The sequence below is a fragment of the Erinaceus europaeus genome, chromosome 13, assembly GCF_950295315.1.
Source record: "Erinaceus europaeus chromosome 13, mEriEur2.1, whole genome shotgun sequence".
Taxonomy (NCBI): Eukaryota; Metazoa; Chordata; class Mammalia; order Eulipotyphla; family Erinaceidae; genus Erinaceus; species Erinaceus europaeus.
In genome coordinates, this window is record NC_080174.1 from 24,896,434 (window position 1) to 24,916,924 (window position 20,491).

At 37.4% G+C, this 20,491-nt stretch overlaps 1 protein-coding gene across 3 annotated transcripts in view; it reads right to left on the reverse strand.

Moving 5' to 3' along the window:
- IBTK (inhibitor of Bruton tyrosine kinase) overlaps positions 1-20,491 on the reverse strand; it is an 81,327-nt gene that overhangs the window by 9,063 nt on the left and 51,773 nt on the right. For 2 of the 3 annotated variants that reach the window (XM_016191454.2, XM_060205428.1), the window contains exons 22-26: positions 20,036-20,184; positions 18,002-18,165; positions 16,072-16,164; positions 15,446-15,589; positions 8,320-8,469 (exon numbers count right to left, since the gene is read on the reverse strand). In XM_016191454.2, coding sequence (XP_016046940.1) covers positions 8,320-8,469; positions 15,446-15,589; positions 16,072-16,164; positions 18,002-18,165; positions 20,036-20,184 — 700 coding nt within the window. Of the gene's footprint in view, positions 1-8,319; positions 8,470-15,445; positions 15,590-16,071; positions 16,165-16,585; positions 16,743-18,001; positions 18,166-20,035; positions 20,185-20,491 lie in introns of those variants that run through there. The other variant, XR_009553667.1, reaches the window with a different exon arrangement.

A 20,491-nucleotide genomic window follows, 5' to 3' on the forward strand; every position in this document is an offset into this window, starting at 1 on the left:
ATAGGATACGGAGTTCTGGTGGTGGGAATTGTGTGGAGTTATACCCCTCTTATCCTACGGTTTTGTCAATGTTTCCTTTTTACAAATAAAATTTTTAAAAGGGGGGAAAAAAAAGAGTGGTACAACTCCACACAATTCCCACCACAAGAACTCTGTATCACATCCCCTCCAGATAGCTTTCCTATTCTTTATTACTCTGGGAATATGGGCCCAGGATCATTATGGGGTGCTGAAGGTGGAAGGTCTGGCTTCTTTAATTGCTTCCCCGCTGAACATGGGCATTTGCAGGTCAATCTATACTCTCAGCCTGTCTCTTTCCCTAGTGGGGCAGGGGTCTAGGGAAATGGGGCTCCAGGACACATTGGTGGGGTCATCTGTCCAGGTAAGTCAAGTTGGCATCATGGTAGCATCTGGAACCTGGTGGCTAAAAAGAGAGTTAACATATAAAGCCAAACAAGTTGTTGACTAATCATGAATCTAAAGGCTGGAATAGTGCAGATGAAGAGTTGGGGGGGGGGGTCTCTGTTTGGTAGATAGCAGTTAGTAAGCCTATTTTAGTTCTATTCTAAAGGGCCTGTGACTATACTAATTTTTTTGTTTGTTTGTTTTTCTTTTTCCCGAGCTTGAAATATGATATGCAGGTGGATCCAAGTTATTGTCTGGGGAGATGGTGTCATGGCTGGGAAAAGGACCAGAAAGCTGCATCAGGGAAGAGAGTAGCTGCCAAATATGGGAAAGGTTTATAAATATTGTTGACTATAAATCCCACTGATTTGATCTGATCCGGGCCCCATATTCAGATTAAGAGCCTATGTGAACTCCCTGTAGATCTGAGCTCACATTCTGTGGTCATGAGTAGAAAGCTGCCCCGATTTCAGGACCCATCTTCCTTGGGTAGAGTATAGAGTATGTTGTCCATCCTCCCTTCAGATGATGGAACATTCTCTACCATTGTTGATCCAAGTTGAGGGCAAGGTCCAAGGCTAGACATGGACCTTCCATATGACCCAGTAATTTCTCTCCTAGGGATATACCCCAAGGACTTCATAATGCCCAACCAAAAAGATGTACACCTATGTTCATAGTAGCACAATTTGTAACAGCTAAAACCTGGAAACAACCCAGGTGCCCAACAACAGATGAATGACTGAGAAAGCTGTGGCATATATACACAATGGAATACTACATAGCTATGAAGAACAATGAACTCACCTTCTCTGACCCATCTTGGATGGAGCTAGAAGGAATTTTGTTAAGTGAGCTAAGTCAGAAAGATAAAGATGAGTATGAGATGATCCCACTCATAGACAGAAGTTGAGAAAGGACAACAGAAAGGTAAACTCAAAGCAGGTTTTGACTGAATTTGGAGAAGGGCACCAAAGTAAAAATCTCTGCATCGAGGGCAGAAGTTCGGCTTCAGTGGGGGAGGGGGGGAATGGTGTTTATGTACACTCCTATTAATATGTAGTCATATAAATCACTATTTAATTAATATGAGAGGGGGAAAAATTGATTGAATGTCCCAAACGTTTTAATGCACAAACCATAAGCTGGGTCTTTGACATACTCACTCTCTCAAAAGCTTAGACCAGGGAGAACAGAAGCAACCAGTGGCACAGCTATATACAAATAAGGCCAAAGGACATAAATTATGTTTGTTTCTTTTTTTTCTTTTTTGCCTCCAGGGTTATTGCTGGGGCTCAGTGCCTGCACCACAAATCCACTGCTCCTGGAGGCCATTTTTTCCCTTTTGTTACTCTGGTTGTTTTTACTGTTGTGGTGGTTATTATTATTGTTGCTACTGATGTTGTTGTTGGATAGGACAGAGAGAAATGGAGAGAGGAAGGGAAGACAGAGGGGGAGATAAAGGCAGACACCTGCAGACCTGCTTCACCGCCTATGAAGCAACTCCCCTGCAGGTGGGGAGCTGGGGGCTCGAACCAGGATCCTTACACGGGTCCTTGTGCTTTGCACCATGTGCGCTTAACCTGCTGCGCTACTGCCTGACCCCCATGTTTGTTTCTTTTTAAAGAAAGAGGATGAGATGTAGAAAGAGATAGTACAGCACTGTAGCATCACCTGTCACATTTCCCCTATGCAGGTACTCCCAAGTGTATTCAGAGGCTGGAGCCCATAAATCTATGCAAGGTGACACGTGTGTTCTAACAGATGAACAACCATCTGGCCTCCAGGAATAACATTATTACAGGCAGTCTTATGAAACATAGCCTTATGAATATAAAAGCAGCATAAAAAGGTCTGATAACATATTCTTCCAAAGATTTCTGTTCAAACTGAAGAACAATTTTCGACTTCAAGAGAACTAAATTATATTTTACTCATATATTTGACTTCCAAAGAATTTTATATCTGTCTCAACAGAGTTCCATATAGTATTTAAGCTGGCATAAACATATAATGTTGTCCCACACGTAATTTTTCTTAATAATTAGAAACATTAGATGACATTTTATTTTTTTCATATTATTTTTATTATCTTTATTTATTGGACAAAGGCAGCTAGAAATCGAGAGGGTAGGGGAGACAGAGAGGGAGAGACCTGCAGCACTGCCTCACCACTTGCGTAGCTTTCTCCCTGCAAGTAGTGACCAGGGGAATCAAACCTGGTTCCTTGCACATTGTAACATGTGCGCTTAACCAGGTGTGCCATCACCTGGTCCCTTGAAGATAATTTTCTCCCCAGAATTACATGAGGTTTTTTTTTTTTAAATAAGTGAAAAAGGATAAAACAGACACACATGAAAATGAAAAAAACTCAAATAACAATTAGCAGACAGAAATTACACAACTGCTGTTTTCTCTGAGAAACAAAACATTCATAGGTAACAATGTCATTTTTGGATTTCTCTATTCTTGTTTTATAATTAAAATAAGGATGCATAAAAAAACCTTAAGGGGAAAGAGGGGAGGGAGACAGGGTGAAATGGAATTCCCACCTTGTATTAACAGTCTATGGTGGAAGGAGATGGGACTCTTGATGGTAGGTGAGGTGCAGAAAGAGATATGATAGCACATACTCTGCAGAGATGTGAAATTGAACCTGAGACAACTGTCTTATAAAACATTTTCCTAGGAAAGGATAAAGAAAAACTTCCTATCCTATAACCAAAAGTCTATAGCATTCAAATTAATACTTTTCTATTAATAACCACATATCCATAAATATAATGATCAAATGTCTATAACTCATTATTTTTTTCCATAGCATAGCCCATATCATGTTTTTATCTTCTTTCAACAGCTCATGTGGCACTTAATCATATATTGCTTTGTGCTCTTTTTTATTAAAGTAATTAAGAGCAAAACACCGCTCTCACATTGAGAACTGGGGATCAAACCCAAGCCTCATTTGTACAAGAAATGTGCCACATCCACTGAATCAACACTAGCTATCTTCTTTTTTTTGTCACTTTGACAATTTATTCATTTGTGATCTCTTTACTACTATCACAGTATAACTTCATTTTTGTCCTATCATTTGACTTCTATGTGTCATTATCAGACTTACTAGTAAACATACTTACAACTGGGCGAAAGGACCTCACCAACATGTACCTGAGCCTTACCTCTCCAGATCCCCACCCCACTAGGGAAAGAAACAAGTTAGGGTTATGGATAGGCCTGCCAATGTCCATGACCAACTAAGAAGCAATCACAGAAACCAGAACCCCAACTTTGCAGCCCCAAAAGAATTCTGGTCCATATTCCCAGAGGGGAAGAAATGTTAGGGGAAGATGTTCATCGGGCTCTGAACTCCAATTCCATCAAGACCCGGTGAGAAAAGAGGGAAAAAAAGGAGAACTATTGCAGTTCCTGATACAATGAATGGGAGCACAGAACTCTGCTGATGGGAATGGTGTGGAATTATACCCCTATCTCATAATTTTGTAAATCAGTATTAAATCACTACTAATTATTTTTAAAAAGATTGAGTGTGTGTACTATACATTTATATAGACTCAAAGAAACCAGCACAATACTGTGCATTCATCAGGTGTCCTATACTTTCGATTATATATTCTCTATGACTAAATTAAATATGAGATCCAAGTTTTGTCCATAGTTAGATGATAATACACAGCTACTTAAAATATAACTGTCACTTATCAAACACCTTGCTATAGGTGGTTTATTAGTTTAAACTCCTCTAAAACTTCCAAAACTGTAATGAAAGCACACACCACTTTTCATAATTAAGAGCCCTGATGTTACAGCACACTCTAGTGATAAACTGTGAAACCAGATCTTTAATATTTTCAAGAGTTCCATGACATTTGGCTGAGTGAAACATTCAAAGTAGTATATATTTAGAATGTGCTCATATACTTGAAGATCTATATACATTTAAGGCATACAACATAACATCTAAGTTGGAAACACATGTCATTTGAAATGAGGCAAAACAGACATTTCATTTCTTCATCTACTCATTTATGAAATGTTGGCAAAGTACTTAATACATACTAGTAAGCATTGTGTTGGTGATACTATGATGAACCAAGAAACTGATCTTTGCTTTCATAAGACACACAACTGAATTTATTTATTAAAATACTTGTGTACTAGAAAGTGTTAAAAAAAAAAAAATCACACTATTTTCAAGTTTTGTAACCAGGAAGTAGCTTATCTGGTAGAGTACAAGTCTTACTGTATGCGGCATCCCCAGAGAGCTATACAGTACTGGGGAAGCACCAGAGAGTGGAATAGAGCTATAGCATCTCTCCCTCTCTTTATCTCTCTCTTCTCTTTATCCAAAATAAAATAATGAAAAAAGATGGCCTAGGAGCAATGGAATGTTTCAGGCCTTGGTGCCCTCAATTATTAAATAAACAAAAATATGTGAGACTGTGAAAAGTGTACTAAGTGCAAGAAACATATAACAGAAAACAGACCTACTCAAGGCAGTCAGACTTCTTCAGTATGACTGAGCAGAGAATGAGATACTCAGAATCGACTGATCAGAAGGTAGGTAAGTAGAAAAAATGAATGGCATCTGAAACACCAAGAGGAAAACAAGGTCTCTAAAATGGGAATTATGTTAAAAGATAAAATAGATTAGCAGGAACCAGATGATAGGTACTAGTTTTAACCTAGAAGCAGTAAAACCTACATTTTAAAAACAACACAGTGACTCAATTACTGGAAGACAGACTATAGCAAGAGAAGTTAGGAGACTTCCCAGGGAGAAGATCATAGGTGACTATAGGAATGAGCTGATGGTGGTGTGGTGACGATAACGTTTAGTATTTAGAGGAGGTCAGGAGTCAGCTCAACCAGTAGACCACGCCCATTACCATGCACCATGACCTGGGCGCAAGCTCCCAGCCACCATCAGAGCAGCATACAAAGGAGAAGCTTCACAAATGGTAGAGCAGGGCTTGCTACTTCTCTCCTCTCTCAATCACTTTCTAGCTAAAAAAAGAGTCTACCAGGGGCAGTGAAATCATAGTAGTGCAAAGTGTCAGCAAAAACACTGGTGAAAGGAAAAGTTTAAAGAAATACTAAATATTAAAAAAGGGGGGGGCAGGTAGTGTCGCACCCTGTTAAGTGTGTATGTTAACAGTGTTCAAAGACTCGGGTTTGAGGCCCCGGTCCCCACCTGCAAGGGGGAAAGCTTTGCAAGTGGTGAAAACAGGGCTGCAGGTGTCTCTCTCCCTTCCAGTAACCCCCTTCCTTCTCAATTTCTGGCTGTCTATATCCAATAAATAAATAAAGATAAAAACAAATTAAACCTTATAAAAAAAAACTGGCATGTCTTGATAAAATGGTTATTGTAATGAAGATGGGTATGCCAAACACGTGAAAATGCAATTTACCAAGGGGAAAAAAAACTCAGGATGAATGAGCTGTTTGGTGTTTTTGTTGACATTTGTTTCATTTTCTTTTCATGAGCTGAGGGAAACATTAAGTTTAATTTTAAGTATGGTTTTAGATGTTTCTGAACATTGAAATAAGACAGAGATCACTAAGACTGTAAGACTATAGCAGAGGACAAACATGGGCAGGCAATATTAAGTTTCATAGTGTATGACTGAAAAGTGAACATATGCTCATGAAAGAAAAGCACAGAAAGAATGTGAAAGGCTGGGGGAAACAGCTTAAGTTGGAGAGTGTAGGACTTGCATGCCTGAGGCTCCCAGCCTAATCCTTAGCGTCACATGTATTAAATGGGTGCCTGGCTTCTCTGTCATGTAAATCAAACTCATGAAGTAAATCTGAAAGCAAAAATATTCAAAGTTTTCACTTTCTACTGGATAATGTTCTGCTTGACATATTAGAATTGAATATAAACTTTAATTTCAAACAAGATTAAAAAAACTATATAAAATATCAATTTAGGCCTGTTTTTATAAGCATTTCCAAGGCTTTGCCTATGTGCAATCTATGGTACCAGAATAACTTTTTCAGAAAGAAACAGAGAATGAGAAGCAACACAACACCAAAGCTTCTCTCAGTGCTGTAATACTACTCCCATACTCCAACACACTATGCAGGGGATTTGAACACGGGCCATGTATAGCAAGGCAAGCAAGCTATCAGGTGAGTTTTCTCTCTAGCCCCCCAACTAACACAACACACCACAACACACATCATATTCTTTTCCTTGCCACCAGGGTTATGAGGAGGTTTGCTATCTACATGACACCACCACCACTTTCACTGGCCATTTTTCCTGTGATAGAGGGTGAGAGGTAGAGAGGTTAAGGGGGGGGGGACGGCGGCAGTAGAGCAGGAGGCTAAGCGCACATTTTGTGAAGTGCAAGGACTGGTCATGGTTTGAGTCGCTTCCCATCTGCAGGGTGTGTGTGTGTGTGTGTCACTCCATAAGTTGTGAAGCATGTCCGCAGGTGTCTATCTTTCTCTCTAGAGAGACGGGAGGGGAGGAGAGAGGAGGGGAGGGGGGAGGGGAGCGGAGGAGAGGGGAGGGGAGGGGAGGGGAGGGGAGGAGAGGGGAGGGGAGGGGAGGAGAGGGGAGGGGAGGGGAGGGGAGGGGAGGGGAGGGGAGGGGAGGGGAGAGGAGGAGAGAGGAGACCTATAGCATTGGTCCACCACTTGCGGAGCCTCCCTCCCTATAGGTGGGGACCAAGTGCTTAAGCCTGGTTCATCATGCATGGTAACATGTTCATTCTATTAGGTAAGCCACCACCTGGCCCCTACATTTTTGTTTTCAAAAAATACTCTATGGATATCTCTGAGAGAAGCTGTATTAGCAGAAATAAGGTGAAAAGTATCCATACAGTCAACAAATTGAAAATACAGTTTTTCCTTATAGTATTAGCCTATATGGTGCCCCAAGAATGTTCCATTTTGAACAATTCAGAGCACTTATGCTTTGCCATGCATGAGGACCCAGGTTCAGGCACCACAACTGCATGGCAGTGACATGAACAACAGAGTAGTCTTTGTGGTGTGCCACCCCTACCCCACCCCCAGAAATAAAAGGATTAACAGAGTCAGCTCTGAAGCACTGGAATTCTGTTTGTGCAAGTTCCAGGGCCCACAATAAAAACAAATAAGTATTTTTTTTTTACATACTGTTAGAATACCTCATGTGAGGACCCTCATTTGAGGCCTCATCACAATGAAGCATCAATAACAGAATCGAAGGGAAACTCTATAAATGGTGGGGTAGTACTATGCTGTCTCTTATTGGTCTCGCTTTCTAAAATTTAAAAAAAAAAAAGTTCACCAGAAGCAAAAGAATTATGCAGGTGAGAGGCCCCAGTGGGAACACAAAAGTAAGAAAACATAATGTATTTTAAAAATGTATCAAAAAGTCAGAAACAAAACAAGGAAGAGCTGAAAATAAGACTGCTTTATAGTCATATACAATGAAATACTAATCAGCAATAAAATGAAATGAACTACTCATTTACACTAGATGAATACAAAATATAATATACATTAAATAATAAGCATGTGTGGTATGATACTATAGATATGCAACTCTAGAATATACAAGCTAGTTTACTTCAATAAAAGCAGGGGAATTGAATAGAAGAAACACACAAGGATGAAATGAAACTGAGAACGTAATATTCACTATGTTGAATTATGTATGTATGCAAGTGGCAGTAGTTTCATAGGTCGGTGTTTCTCTAATGTCAAAATGTTAATTTTAAATATATACAAATTACCATAAGCCAAATATATCTCAACGATGTTTTCTTTTTTAAAAAAAATTAATTAAATTTAAATGTAAAATTATGTATAGAAATCTGCCTCAAATTAAAAAAAAATCTCAGAATATAAAACTACTGTAGAACACTTTAAGGTAGATGAATAATATTTGATTACCTTGCAACTTTCAACATCTGGGAATTTTCAATCCCTCTAAAACAAACTTTTCTGACATGATCTCCTGAATTATGGTCAGTAACAGACTTCTTCTCTTCTACTAAGAAATCCCGGAATGATTTGGATGAAGCTGACTGTAGAGAAGAAGTCCTGTAAAACACAATAGAGATCATGTTAAAAAATTTTTTTTAAAAGGTCATTGCTATAGAGTATGGGTAGATAGCATAATGGTTATGCAGAGACTCTCATGCCTGAGGCTCCAAAGTCTCAAGTTCAACCCCAGCACTATCATAAACCAGAGCTGTGTAGTACTCTGGTAAAAAACCAAACAAACAAACAAATAAATGTCACTGCTATAAGTCACAATAGTACACAAAGAAAACATATACCTATAATTCATAATGACAGAATTACAGTTTCCAGTGCAATGATGGATTGCTTTTAACTGAAACTAATAAAAAAATTATGTGATAAGAGAAAATCATTACAGAGCCCACGATAGAAATAACACAGAAACTGAAAATAGAAGCAATATTAGAAATAGCTATCATAATTTTGCAGTAGGTAATAACAAAAACATACTCAGAATAAAGGAATCAGCAAACTCAGTAGAGGAAAAGGTACTATAAAATAAAAGTCTAAGAATGTTCAATATAATATTTAAAAACATTAACTTGGTAGATGTCCCAACAGATTGGGATATACTTTAGGGTATATCAATAGTAATTTTTGAATCTGAAGAAAAGATAAGAAAAAGCAGTCATTTATGATGACTTATTAAATAATACCAAAAGTCCTACCACAAATGTACCTAGGATCCCAGAGGCAGAGAGCAAGAGCTATTCCAGACATGAATATTTAAAGAGAAATGGCCAAAATTCTCAAATTGGATGAAAGACACCTTTGTCACAGTGATAACCCAGGTAAGCCATATGCTGGTTTTAACCCAAGGTACCATGAGACAATACTGCTCATTTTAAAAAACCACTACTTATGGACAATTCATTTCAAAGCAATACATAATATGTCACAGAACTTAAAAGGATAGTTAGGAAAAATTATGGCCTACCTGGTAGAGAACACACATTACCCTCTATAAGGACTCAGATTCAAGCCCCCACTCCCAATCTGCAGAGGCGAAGCTTCACATGTAATGGTGCAGGCTGAGTGTCTGTCTCTGTCTCTCTAGAGCTCTCTCCCTCCCTGCTTCTGTGTTTGTTACAATTAAAATAAATCAACTAATTAAATTTTAAAAATAATCTGAGTTAAAGTTGGCAAGAAGATAGCTCACTTGGTAACACTCTTGCCTTTGTACAATTTTGGCCCAGGTTTGAGACCATCTACCACAACACTGAAGTAAGCTTCCTTGGCTTTCCATCTGTAAAATGTTGCCTGGAATAGAGAAGCCCCAATGATGACCAACAAAAAAAAGAAAGAAAGGGGGGGATGGAAAGAAAGGAAGTAAGGGAGTAAGGGAGTAAGGGAGAAAGAAAGAAAGAAAGAAAGAAAGAAAGAAAGAGAGAGAGAGAGAGAGAGAGAGAAAGAAAGAAAGAAAGAAAGAAAGAAAGAAAGAAAGAAAGAAAGAAAGAAAGAGAAATTCTGGGTAGGTATCACAGTGGCAAAAGCACAAGACTGGCAAGCAGGAGGACCTGAATTCAATCCCCATCACTGTGTATGTCTAAGTGATGTTCTGGTTCTCTTCCATAAACAAATCTTAAAATACATCAGAGTCCTACTAGACCTTTTTACAATAGAAATTGACTTTCTCAAAATGAGAGTCTTTCAACAAATAATGCTGGGAAAATTGGATTGAACATACAAACAGATGAAATTGAACCATCACTTATCACCACATACAAAAGTCAACTCCAAATGGATCAAGGACATGGACATTAGGCCAGAAACTATCAAATACATAGAAGCAAACATTGGCAGGACACTTTATGACCTGTTCTTCAAAAAAAATCCTTCAAGGATTCAAATCCAACAGCAAAGAAAGTAAAAGTGAAAACAAACCAATGGGACTACATCAAACTGAAAGGCTTCTATTCCAGGCAACATTTTACAAATGGAAAGCCAAGGAAAAGCTTCTATAAAAAGGATGAATATGGGATGATCTCACTCATAGGCAGAAGCTGAAAAACAAGATCAGAAGGGAAATCACTTAGCAGAACTTGGACTGGAGTTGGTGTATTGCACCAAAGTAAAAGACTCTAGGGTGGATATGGGGAAGGTTCAGGTCCTGGAACATGATGACAGAGAAGGACCTAGTGGGGGTTGTATTGTTATGTGGAAAACTGGGAAATGCTATGCATGTACAAACCATTGTATTTTACTGTCTACTGTAAACCATTAATCCCCAATAAAGAAATAAAAAAGAAAAAAAGAAGAAGGAAGGAAGGAAGAAAGAAAGAGAAAAGCTTCTATACAACAAGAATATCACCACCCAAACAGAAAAATACCCAAGGGCCTGGGAGAAGATCTTTACATAACACATATTAGACAAAGGACTAATAACCAAAATACAAAGAGCTCAGTTAAATAAACAAAACAAAACAAGAGCATCTTCACTGGGAAATGGGGCCAGGAAATGGGGACAGACATGTCCCTGAGGAAGAGATCCAGAGGGCCAGCAGATATATGGGAAGGTGCTCAAAGTCACTGATCATCAGAGAAATGCAAATAAAGACAACACTGAGATACCACTTCACACCTGTGAGAATGCCATACATCAGTAAAGGACAGAAATGACAAAAGTTGGAGGGGATATGAAGAAAAAGGGACACTTCTTCACTGCTGGTGGGAGTACACAATGGTCCAACCATTGTGGAAAGCAATTTGTAAACTTATTCAGACCTTAGGAATGGACCTCCTCTATGACCCAGTAATTCCTCTCCTTGGGATTTACTCAAAGGAGACAGAAACACCTATCAGAAGAGATCTGTGTATATTAATAGCAGCATAGTTTGTAATTACCAGAACCTGGAAGTAACCCAGATGTCAGATGAATTGCTAAAAGCTGTGATATATATACATGATGGAATACGACTCAGCTGTTAAAAATATAAAAATATAGGGAGTCGGGCAGTAGCGCAGCAGGTTAAGCACATGTGGCGCAAAGTGTAAGGACCGGCTTAAGGATCCCGGTTCAAGCCCTGGCTCCCCACCTGCAGGGGAGTCACTTCACAAGCGGTGAAGTAGGTCTGTAGGTGTCTATCTTTCTCTCCTCCTCTCTGTATTCCCCTCCTCTCTTCATTTCTCTCTGTCCTATCCAACAACAATGGCATCAATAATAACTACAACAATAAAACAAGAAGGACAAAAAAGGGAATTTTATATATATATCAGCTGTTAAAAAGGTTGTCTCCTTTGCATCCTCTTGAGGACATCATGTTGAGTGAGATAAGCCAAAAAGAGAAGGACAAATATCAAATGATCTCACTTACTAGTGGGACTTAAAGTAGGAATGGGGAGGGAGAGCACAAAGTGAAAAGTGGACTGAGCATGGAGTATTGCACCAAAGCAAAGGATTCTGGGGAAGGAAGGGGAGGGAGATGGGAAGAAAACTTTGGGTGCCTGTTACATAGTGAAATTGCATGCATATGCCAATGACTGCACTGTAAAGCATTAACCCCCTCAAAAAAAAAAAAAAGCCATACTGTTTATAAAACTTACACGGGATTCAAAAACCCCTATTAAAGTATTCCCAAAGGAAACACAACCTTGGAAGTTAAAGTAATTATCTAATGAAGACAACGTGATAATAACAAAGATAAACTAATAATGGAAGAGAACAGAGGTCAGAAATAGAACTTAATTTATATAATCATTGTACTTTCAATAACCAAGCTACCAGAGCAATTTAGTTGGAAAGGTATCCACACTAATGATTTAGAGATGAAAAAATACCACTTAACTTTTTATCTCATACTCAGCATGAATCATAAGCTTATTGTAAAGGATGAGTATTCTAAACTAAACCAGAAAAGTATCCTAATAATTTAGTGGCAAAGATTTCTTGAAGTTGAACAGTTATACCCATCAAATAAAGAACAGATAAATTAGATATAACCAAAATCAAACACTTCTGCTCATTAGAGAAGACATTAAAAGAAAAAACACCAGTAAGACATATGTAACAAAGAACCTATATCTAGACTTTAAAAAGGCAATTTCAAAAAGCAAGCAAAAAACATGAAAACAGACACTTCACAAAGGCAGGTATATAAATAGCTAATAAATATGATAAAGCGCTCATTATTCAAACAGCTAAATAATGACTAAGAATCTACTAAATTCCTCGATATTAAAACATGGACCACTTACACCTTCTGAAATTTATGACAAGTTTCCTGATCCCTGGATACTGAGGACAAACCTCCAGAACTAAAGAAATTATACTTCACTATATTAGTTTTACTATATTATATTGGGTTGTCAAAAAAAAAAAGTCATGATGCATTTTTGCATAGAAAAACATAGAATACATTATAAATTTTCATTATATTTTACTGTATATATAAGCTGTCCACTGTTTAATGTAGGCAAATAAAATATAGTACACACATTTAATATAACTTAGGAAAAATGATTTTTAAAAGATCCTTCAGATACCAAACATAGCTTTAAGAGGTCATAAAAAGGGAATACATGATTAATTTTATAAACACTCATATACCTCTCACTTTTAATACTTCAGAATGAAGTGACTACAACTGTTCACATAAATATCCTTAGTATGGTGTTCTGGATATATACAAAAAAAATCTATTAATCACTTGTTTCTATCTAAACTTTCTGACCCTGTTTAACTCAAGTCTGTCAGAACACCTATTTATATGCCTATGGCTCAAAAGGTCTCAGATTCAATCTCCAGCACCACCTTGTGCCAGAACTGAGCAATGCATAGCTGCTCCCCTCGCTTCTCATCTTCTCTCATTTCCTCTTTCATAATGAAAATAAACAAATCTTAAAAAAAAAAAAAATGACCTTATAGTCATCAAATTATTTCTCAGGAAAAAAAAGTGCTGATTATATCTGGTCAAATATTACAGTGTTTCCCCTTTCTGCAGTCCCAAAATTCTCAATGTCATTCATTCATTCTCTCTCTCTCTATCTCCTTACTCTGGACAGTCTCCAGAACACTAGCAAACAAATGCCTGTCTAACAGCAAAGATTAAGTTAGGAAAGTGTTCTTGAAAGCAGAGTAAGGAGATAAATATGTAAGCAACAGAGGAACAAAAGTAAGAAAGTCAAAGACATTCATGAAGATCAACATCTAAGGTGAATCCTGAGGCTATGTCAAAGTAATAATACGTAAGATGCCCCCACTCAAAAAAATATTATTTCTGAACAAGAATCCAGTATAATATTTTATCAAAGACTGTTATCAATATATATCACTGTAATACAGTTTCAAACTATAAGCAACAGAAAAAGGCAAGGAAAGCCTCCAGAATAGAAGGGATGGAAAACTTACATAATAAACTAGAAATTGAAATGACATTAAACTTCCCTGCAAGAAAGTGAGTACGGGCACATTTTAAAAATGATATCCATCATGTTTAAATAATATCCCAATCTATCCATCAAGAACAAGGGCAGGGGTGGATGGTGATGCACAAAGCTTTCTCTTTTCCTCTCTCTTCCTGCCCCTTGATTTCTCTCTGTCCTATCAAATAAAAGAAAAAAAAAAGTTAAAAAAAAAAAAAGCAACACTGGGAAACGTGCATTCATAGTGGTAGTACTGAGCCCCATTGAACCCTAGTGGCAAAAAAAAAAAAAAGGAGAGGGGAATCGGGTGGTAGTGCAGCAGGTTAAGGGCATGGGGCACAAAACGCAAGGACCTGTGTGAGGATCTGGGTTCGAGCCCCTGGCTCCCCACCTGCAGGGAAGTCTCTTCACAAGCGATGAAGCAGGTCTGCAGGTATCTTTCTCTCCCCCACTCTGTCTTCCCCTCCTCTCTCCATTTCTCTCTGTCCTATCTAACAAGCATCTTTTTCCTTTGTTTTTTGAAGCCCGGGGACTGCACAAACAAATCCACTGCTCCTGGTGGCCATTTTTCCTTGCCTTCTCCTCCCCCCCCTTTAAATTTTTTTTAAAAAGATTTTTAATATTTATTTATTTATTTCCTTTTGTTTTTATTGTTGTAGTTATTATTGTTGTTGATGTCATCGTTGCTGTTTTTTCTACTAATAATATCACTATCAGTAAAATCAAATGGAAAATATTTACATAATAAAGTGTTAACAGCCTTGTTTAAAAAGTGACAAAGGAAAGTAATGATTATAACCATGCACAAATATTCATAATACATAAAGAAAGGAAATTAGGGAAGCAAAATTAGAGAAGTGAAATTAGGCAAACAAAATACTGATAGCTGCTTTTATAAAATTCCTTCATATTTTCTTATAAAAATAACTTTTAACAAAAGAGTACCAAGAAATTATACCTACATAACAAAAAGTTTTGAAAACCATGATATACATGGTAAAACAAATAAAACATTTTCCCCCAAGTTCCAATTTTTTACTAAAGACAAAAAAGGGGCAATCATTTAGAAAAAAAAAAAAAATCTTTAGAAACACTGGTGGGAGATCCCATAAACCAAGAATTCCTTAAAACCCAATACACAAACCTATACATAACAACAATGAAAGTAGCATTGGGGGAGTCGGGTGATAGCTCAGCAGGTTAAGCGCATGTGGTGCAAAGCACAAGGACCTGAGTAAGGGTCCCGGTTTGAGCCCCCAGCTCCCCACCTGCAAGGGTGTCGCTTCACAAGGTGTGAAGCAGGTCTGCAGGTGTCTTTCTCTCCCCCTCTCTGTTTTCCCCCCTCTCCATTTCTCTCTGCCCTATCCAACAACAATGACATCAATAACTACAACAATAAAAAACAAGGGCAACAAAAGGGAAAATAAATAAATAAATATTATTATTATTTTTTTTAAAGCAGGGTTGGGGAGTTGACATAATGATTACACCAAAGACATTCATGGCTGAAGTTCGAAGGTCCCAGGTTCAATACCCAACACCACCGTAAACCAAAGCTGAGCAGGGTTCTGGTATCTTTTTCCTTCTCTCTGTATCTCTTATTAAAATAAAATTTAAAAAAATTAAAGCATACCATGCATTCCCTGGTTTGGGGGGGTTTGAGGGAGTGGTTAAAGCCATCTCCATGCTACTCATTCCAAAGTAATTTTCTTTGGTAGTCACTGCAATCATTTTTCTTTGCTTCTGAGAAAGTTTCACTCCATGAGGAGTCATTTTGCTAGAAATTAAATTAAATTACACCAGTGAGTTTACCGCTTCTAACAAGTTTGATCCTATAAAAATTCAACTTATAATTAAACTGATTATTCTTAATTTGTACATGATGGTGGCTATAGGTAAATTATAGAGCTTCACATTAATTTGATGTGATTTTATTAGTAACAAAAATAGACAAGTCTCAACAGTGATATCAATTGATACTATTGATGATCACTTAATAGTGAAACCTCCTACAAATACATGTCCATCAGAAGTAGTACACAGTTATCATTTTAGAGGCAGGTTGGTCTATCGACTCAGTCTTTAGCAAATACTTAAAAAGTGATGTAGTAAGCCTCAATTATCTAGAAAAGGGCTTACAATTAACTATAATAGCAAATGCAGAAAAATATATAGGAAAGTTCCAGTATGTCTTTCCAGTTCTTTAGGCCAGAAATATAACTCAACAGTCTTTTCCTTTTTAAGAATTTTTTAACCAACCCCAAATTTGTCTTTGGTGTAGCTCCACATTTTTGTTTATTTTCTTCAATTTGCATGATGGTTCTCAGGTCCATGGCAGGAGGGCTGACAGGACTAGAAGACATACAAAAGCTACTTTACAACATACTCAGTTATCCATTAAGTTCAACCCCAAAGAAAAATAAACCAAAACTGTAAATTATATGTAAGATTGATACTGTTAATATGATCTAGTTCTATTTCATCAGTTGTGACCAGTATCAATATGTAAATAAAAGTATGTAGCAGACAACTGTTAATGCAGAACCTGGAAACGCTACAAGTGTACAGACAAATGTGCTGGAATTTATTACCCTCTTAATAGTAGTAGTAGTAGTAGTAGTAATAATAATAATGTAACCTGAAGTAGTGAAATTACACAAATATGAGGCTCCACTTCCACAAAAAAAATACATAAATTCCACTAATAATTCCAACTAGACAGTACTTCAGGATATTGAAATTTTATGTGGATGTTAATATTGAGAATGTTTACCTCATACTGCTAAGCACTTTGTCAATGAGCACTTCAGTCAAAGAGACAACCCACTTTGTTAACTTTATCCAAAATTACTCTTAAGCTGATAATAAAAATTCCAACAGTGATTAGCTGATACTTCTAGGTGTTCCACCAAAATGGTACAATTCTCTTACTTAGGCAGAAAGGAGAAAAAAAAAAAAAGGCAAAAAGAAATTGGGAGTAACTTTTTGACCACCCTAACATGATATAAACTTATATAAACATCAGAATCTTTGTTCCAACTGTGCAAAACAAAGCTTACATCAAGATAACTACACATATGGTCCAGGTAAAAATATGTCAACTAACAAGTTTAACCTCTCATACATCATAGAAGGCATATAAAGATGAAGTACCAGTTCAATAAGCATCCTAATTTTATGTATTTCTTCAGTTTTAAGACTGATTTGTACTACATAGGAATATAGGGGCCAGGTGGTGTTGCATCTGGTTGAGCTCAAGTGTTACAATGTGCAAGGGCCTAGGTTTGAACCCTCGGGTCCCCCACCTGCAGGGGGAAATCTTCACAAGTGGTTAAGCAGTGTTGCAGGTGTCTCTTTTTCTCTCCCTCTCTATTACCTTCTTCCCTCTTGATTTCTGGTTGTCTCTATTCAATAAATAAGTAAATAAATAAAGGTCACCAGAAATAGACATTAAATAAAAACCCTCTGAATATTAGCTGTGAATATCAATGCACTCTGTGAGATCATAACTACTCCTTAAAAAAAGATGAAAGACTAAGAAAAAGATAAAAGTTCATAAATAACAAATAAAGACTTCTTTAATGAAGAGTTTTTAGGTTGTTTTTATGGGAAGGAGAGACACAAAAACATCTCTCCGTTTGTGGTATCCTTAGCACTCTCATAAGATGTATGGGATCAAATATGGACCCTCACCCAAATAAGGCATTTTCTATTCTGGCCTCTGGGAATCTTAACTAATATATTCTATGCCACAACTCCCCTCCCCCCCCCCAAAAAAAAAAAGAGGTATTAATCAAGTCACTGTATGTTACAGCACTTACTATGATCACTAATGACAATCTGAGTGATGCTGGGGGAAAGGCCTAGTAGTTATTTGTATGCACTTCAATGATCTTGTGTGTACTGGAAAATTATTGTGGCAAGAGAAACAGCTCAGTTAGTGGAGCATCAGAATTGAGTGTCTGAGGTTCCTAGTGTGATCCCCAGCACTGCATGGAACAAAGTGGTGTGCTGGCTTCTCTCTCCCTCTCTCTGTTGTATGTCACATACTCTCTCACATGTAACAAAATAAATCTTTTAAAACATAGCATTTTAAAAATGTGCTTCATTAATATTTTTCACATGACTAAAAATGAGTATGTTTCAGGGTAGCAGATACAGGATAAATAAATAAATAAATAAATAATACCTGAAAGAGTTAGCAAACCAATTGGAAGAGCTTGTACTGTCCAATCTATTACTGGTAATGGGTTGTGGAGCAGATATTTTAAGTTTTGGTGATTTTTCCCATGGTTTTAACTCTTCCCTAGGATATGTAGGCGGTGCACCATTAACATGTGGCTTAACTTTACTCTGGGGGAAAAAAAGAACCAAGTATATCAATAGTAGACAACTATCATAGTAGCTAACACATCCACTATATTAAAGGGGGGAAAATGACACCATCATTTATCACTTTCAATTCAATTTTTCAACAGTTTGGTTGACAATTTTCAAACTCATTAGTGATTACAACCCCAGTGCTACTTTGGAGTAATTTTCAGGGAACAAACTTACATATTAAATCTCTGTTTATGCCAGTACCAAAAAAAATGTTACTAAACAGAATTTGTTCAAAATATGAAAGCTAATGTCTGAAACAAAATTCAATTTTGGATATACGATGGTTTTTCTCCAGATTGCATAAATCTTTCCGCCTTTTACAAAATTCAAGTTTGATGCAAATGTAATATAATTGACTTTTAATATGGTTATAGTACTCTGCAGAAAACTAAAACCAAACAAAATGGTACTTCATAAGAGTCCCTAAACTATTGCTTTTACAATATGTCAAGGATTTAACTAACATAGTGTCTCCCAGCAGACCAAATCATTCATGAGAACTGTGTGCCTGCTTTGTCGTGCTCTCAATTCAGGCTCAAGCCATGCCTCCACTGCACTGGGGGAGCCTCCATGCTGTGGTAATTTGCACTCTCTCTCCACTTGAAAAAGGTGACCTGGAGCTATGAACGCCCAGTGACAATGACAAGAACAAAAAAAGTTAACTCCATACCATGTTGAATAAATTATTTTATTATTATTGTCAGATAGCCTCAGCATTCCTCCAACCTTTATGATTAACTTGCCTTAGAAACCATATTATCAATACAAATTATCTGCAAACATCTAACTCCTACATGGGGAAAAAAAAACCCAACAGCCAGGAATGCTGTGATGCTTTAACAGCATAGGATTTGAATGCTTAAGACAAAGTGTCCAATCTCTAGGATCGCATTGGCCAGAATAACAATCTGCTCCTCCTATCTCTCTCAGGGACCGGACAGTGGCACAATTAGCTGAGAGCACAAGAACCCAGGATAAAACTCCTGGTTCCCACCGCCAGGGTAGAAGCTTCATGAGCAGGGAAGCAGTACTACAGGTGTCTCTTAATCTCTTCTCCCCCTCTCCTCTCAATTTCTGTCAATACCCAAAATATACATAAATACATACATGCAAAATTATTTTAAAAGTATGTTTTAAAAGTTAATCCTTTTAGGCCTTCTTAGAAGACTCTAAGAAGACAGTGTAGATTTCTCATCATCTCATTAAGTTCTAGAAGTTCTAGGCCACAGAAAAATGACTAAGGGCTGCACAGTGGTTATGCAAAAAGACTTTCATGCCTGGCACCACAGGCCCCAAGTTTAACTTCTAGCACCAAATAAACCAGAGTTAGGCAGTGCACTGAAAAGAAAGGAGGGGGGGGGGGAGATGAGGGAGAGAGGAAAAACTGACTAAAAAGTTAAGTCATCTTGACTGCCTGTAGATGAACAATTACGGACTGAAGTGTTCTTTTCTACAGTTGACCAAAATAGGAATTCCATAGCTTACAGTCAATTGTGCTAAATTAGAAAAAGTACTATATCAGATTGCCTAATTCTAGGTAAACACTTGAAAAGTAAATTAACTTTCAAAATCACTTTCATCTTACAATAGCTGGTGTTTGGCATTTTATCAAATAAATTCAAGTAATTTACACTATCTATACAGTACCATTATATTTTGTATCAACATACTTTAGTTGCAAAGATTAAAATTGTAGTAACAAAAGTGGCTCATTATCACATCATAGATATATTTTATTATAAACTGTTTTGAAGAACAAAAACAAAATTAACGAGCATAAGATAAACTGTCTAGAGTTAAGAAATAAAGTTAAGAAGATAGTACACTAATAAACACAAACCTCAGTCTTATTCAACTGAAATGCTGTTGTGAAGTCAGGGGACTGTAAGTCTCGAGGACTACCCACTCCTGCATAGCTTCCTTCAGAATCTGATGTTAATAGTTCCAGAAGAGATTCCACAGAATTGGTTTTATCTGTCTTTAATAATCCTAAATAACAAAATTAAAAAAATAAGCAAACATAAAAGACATATGCTAAATTCAGTGGACCAAAGAGAGCTAAAAGCTTCCAATTAACTAGATATAATATCTAAATTGTACTGCTCTGTACAACTGGTAATAATTCAACCAATGACAAAAAAAGAATAAAATCAGGGGGTCGGGTGGTGGCGCAGCGGGTTAAGCGCATGTGGCGCAAAGCGCAGGGACCCGCGTAAGGATCCCGGTTCGAGCCTCCAGCTCCCCACCTGCAGGGGAGTCGCTTCACAGGTGGTGAAGCAGGTCTGCAGTTGTCTAT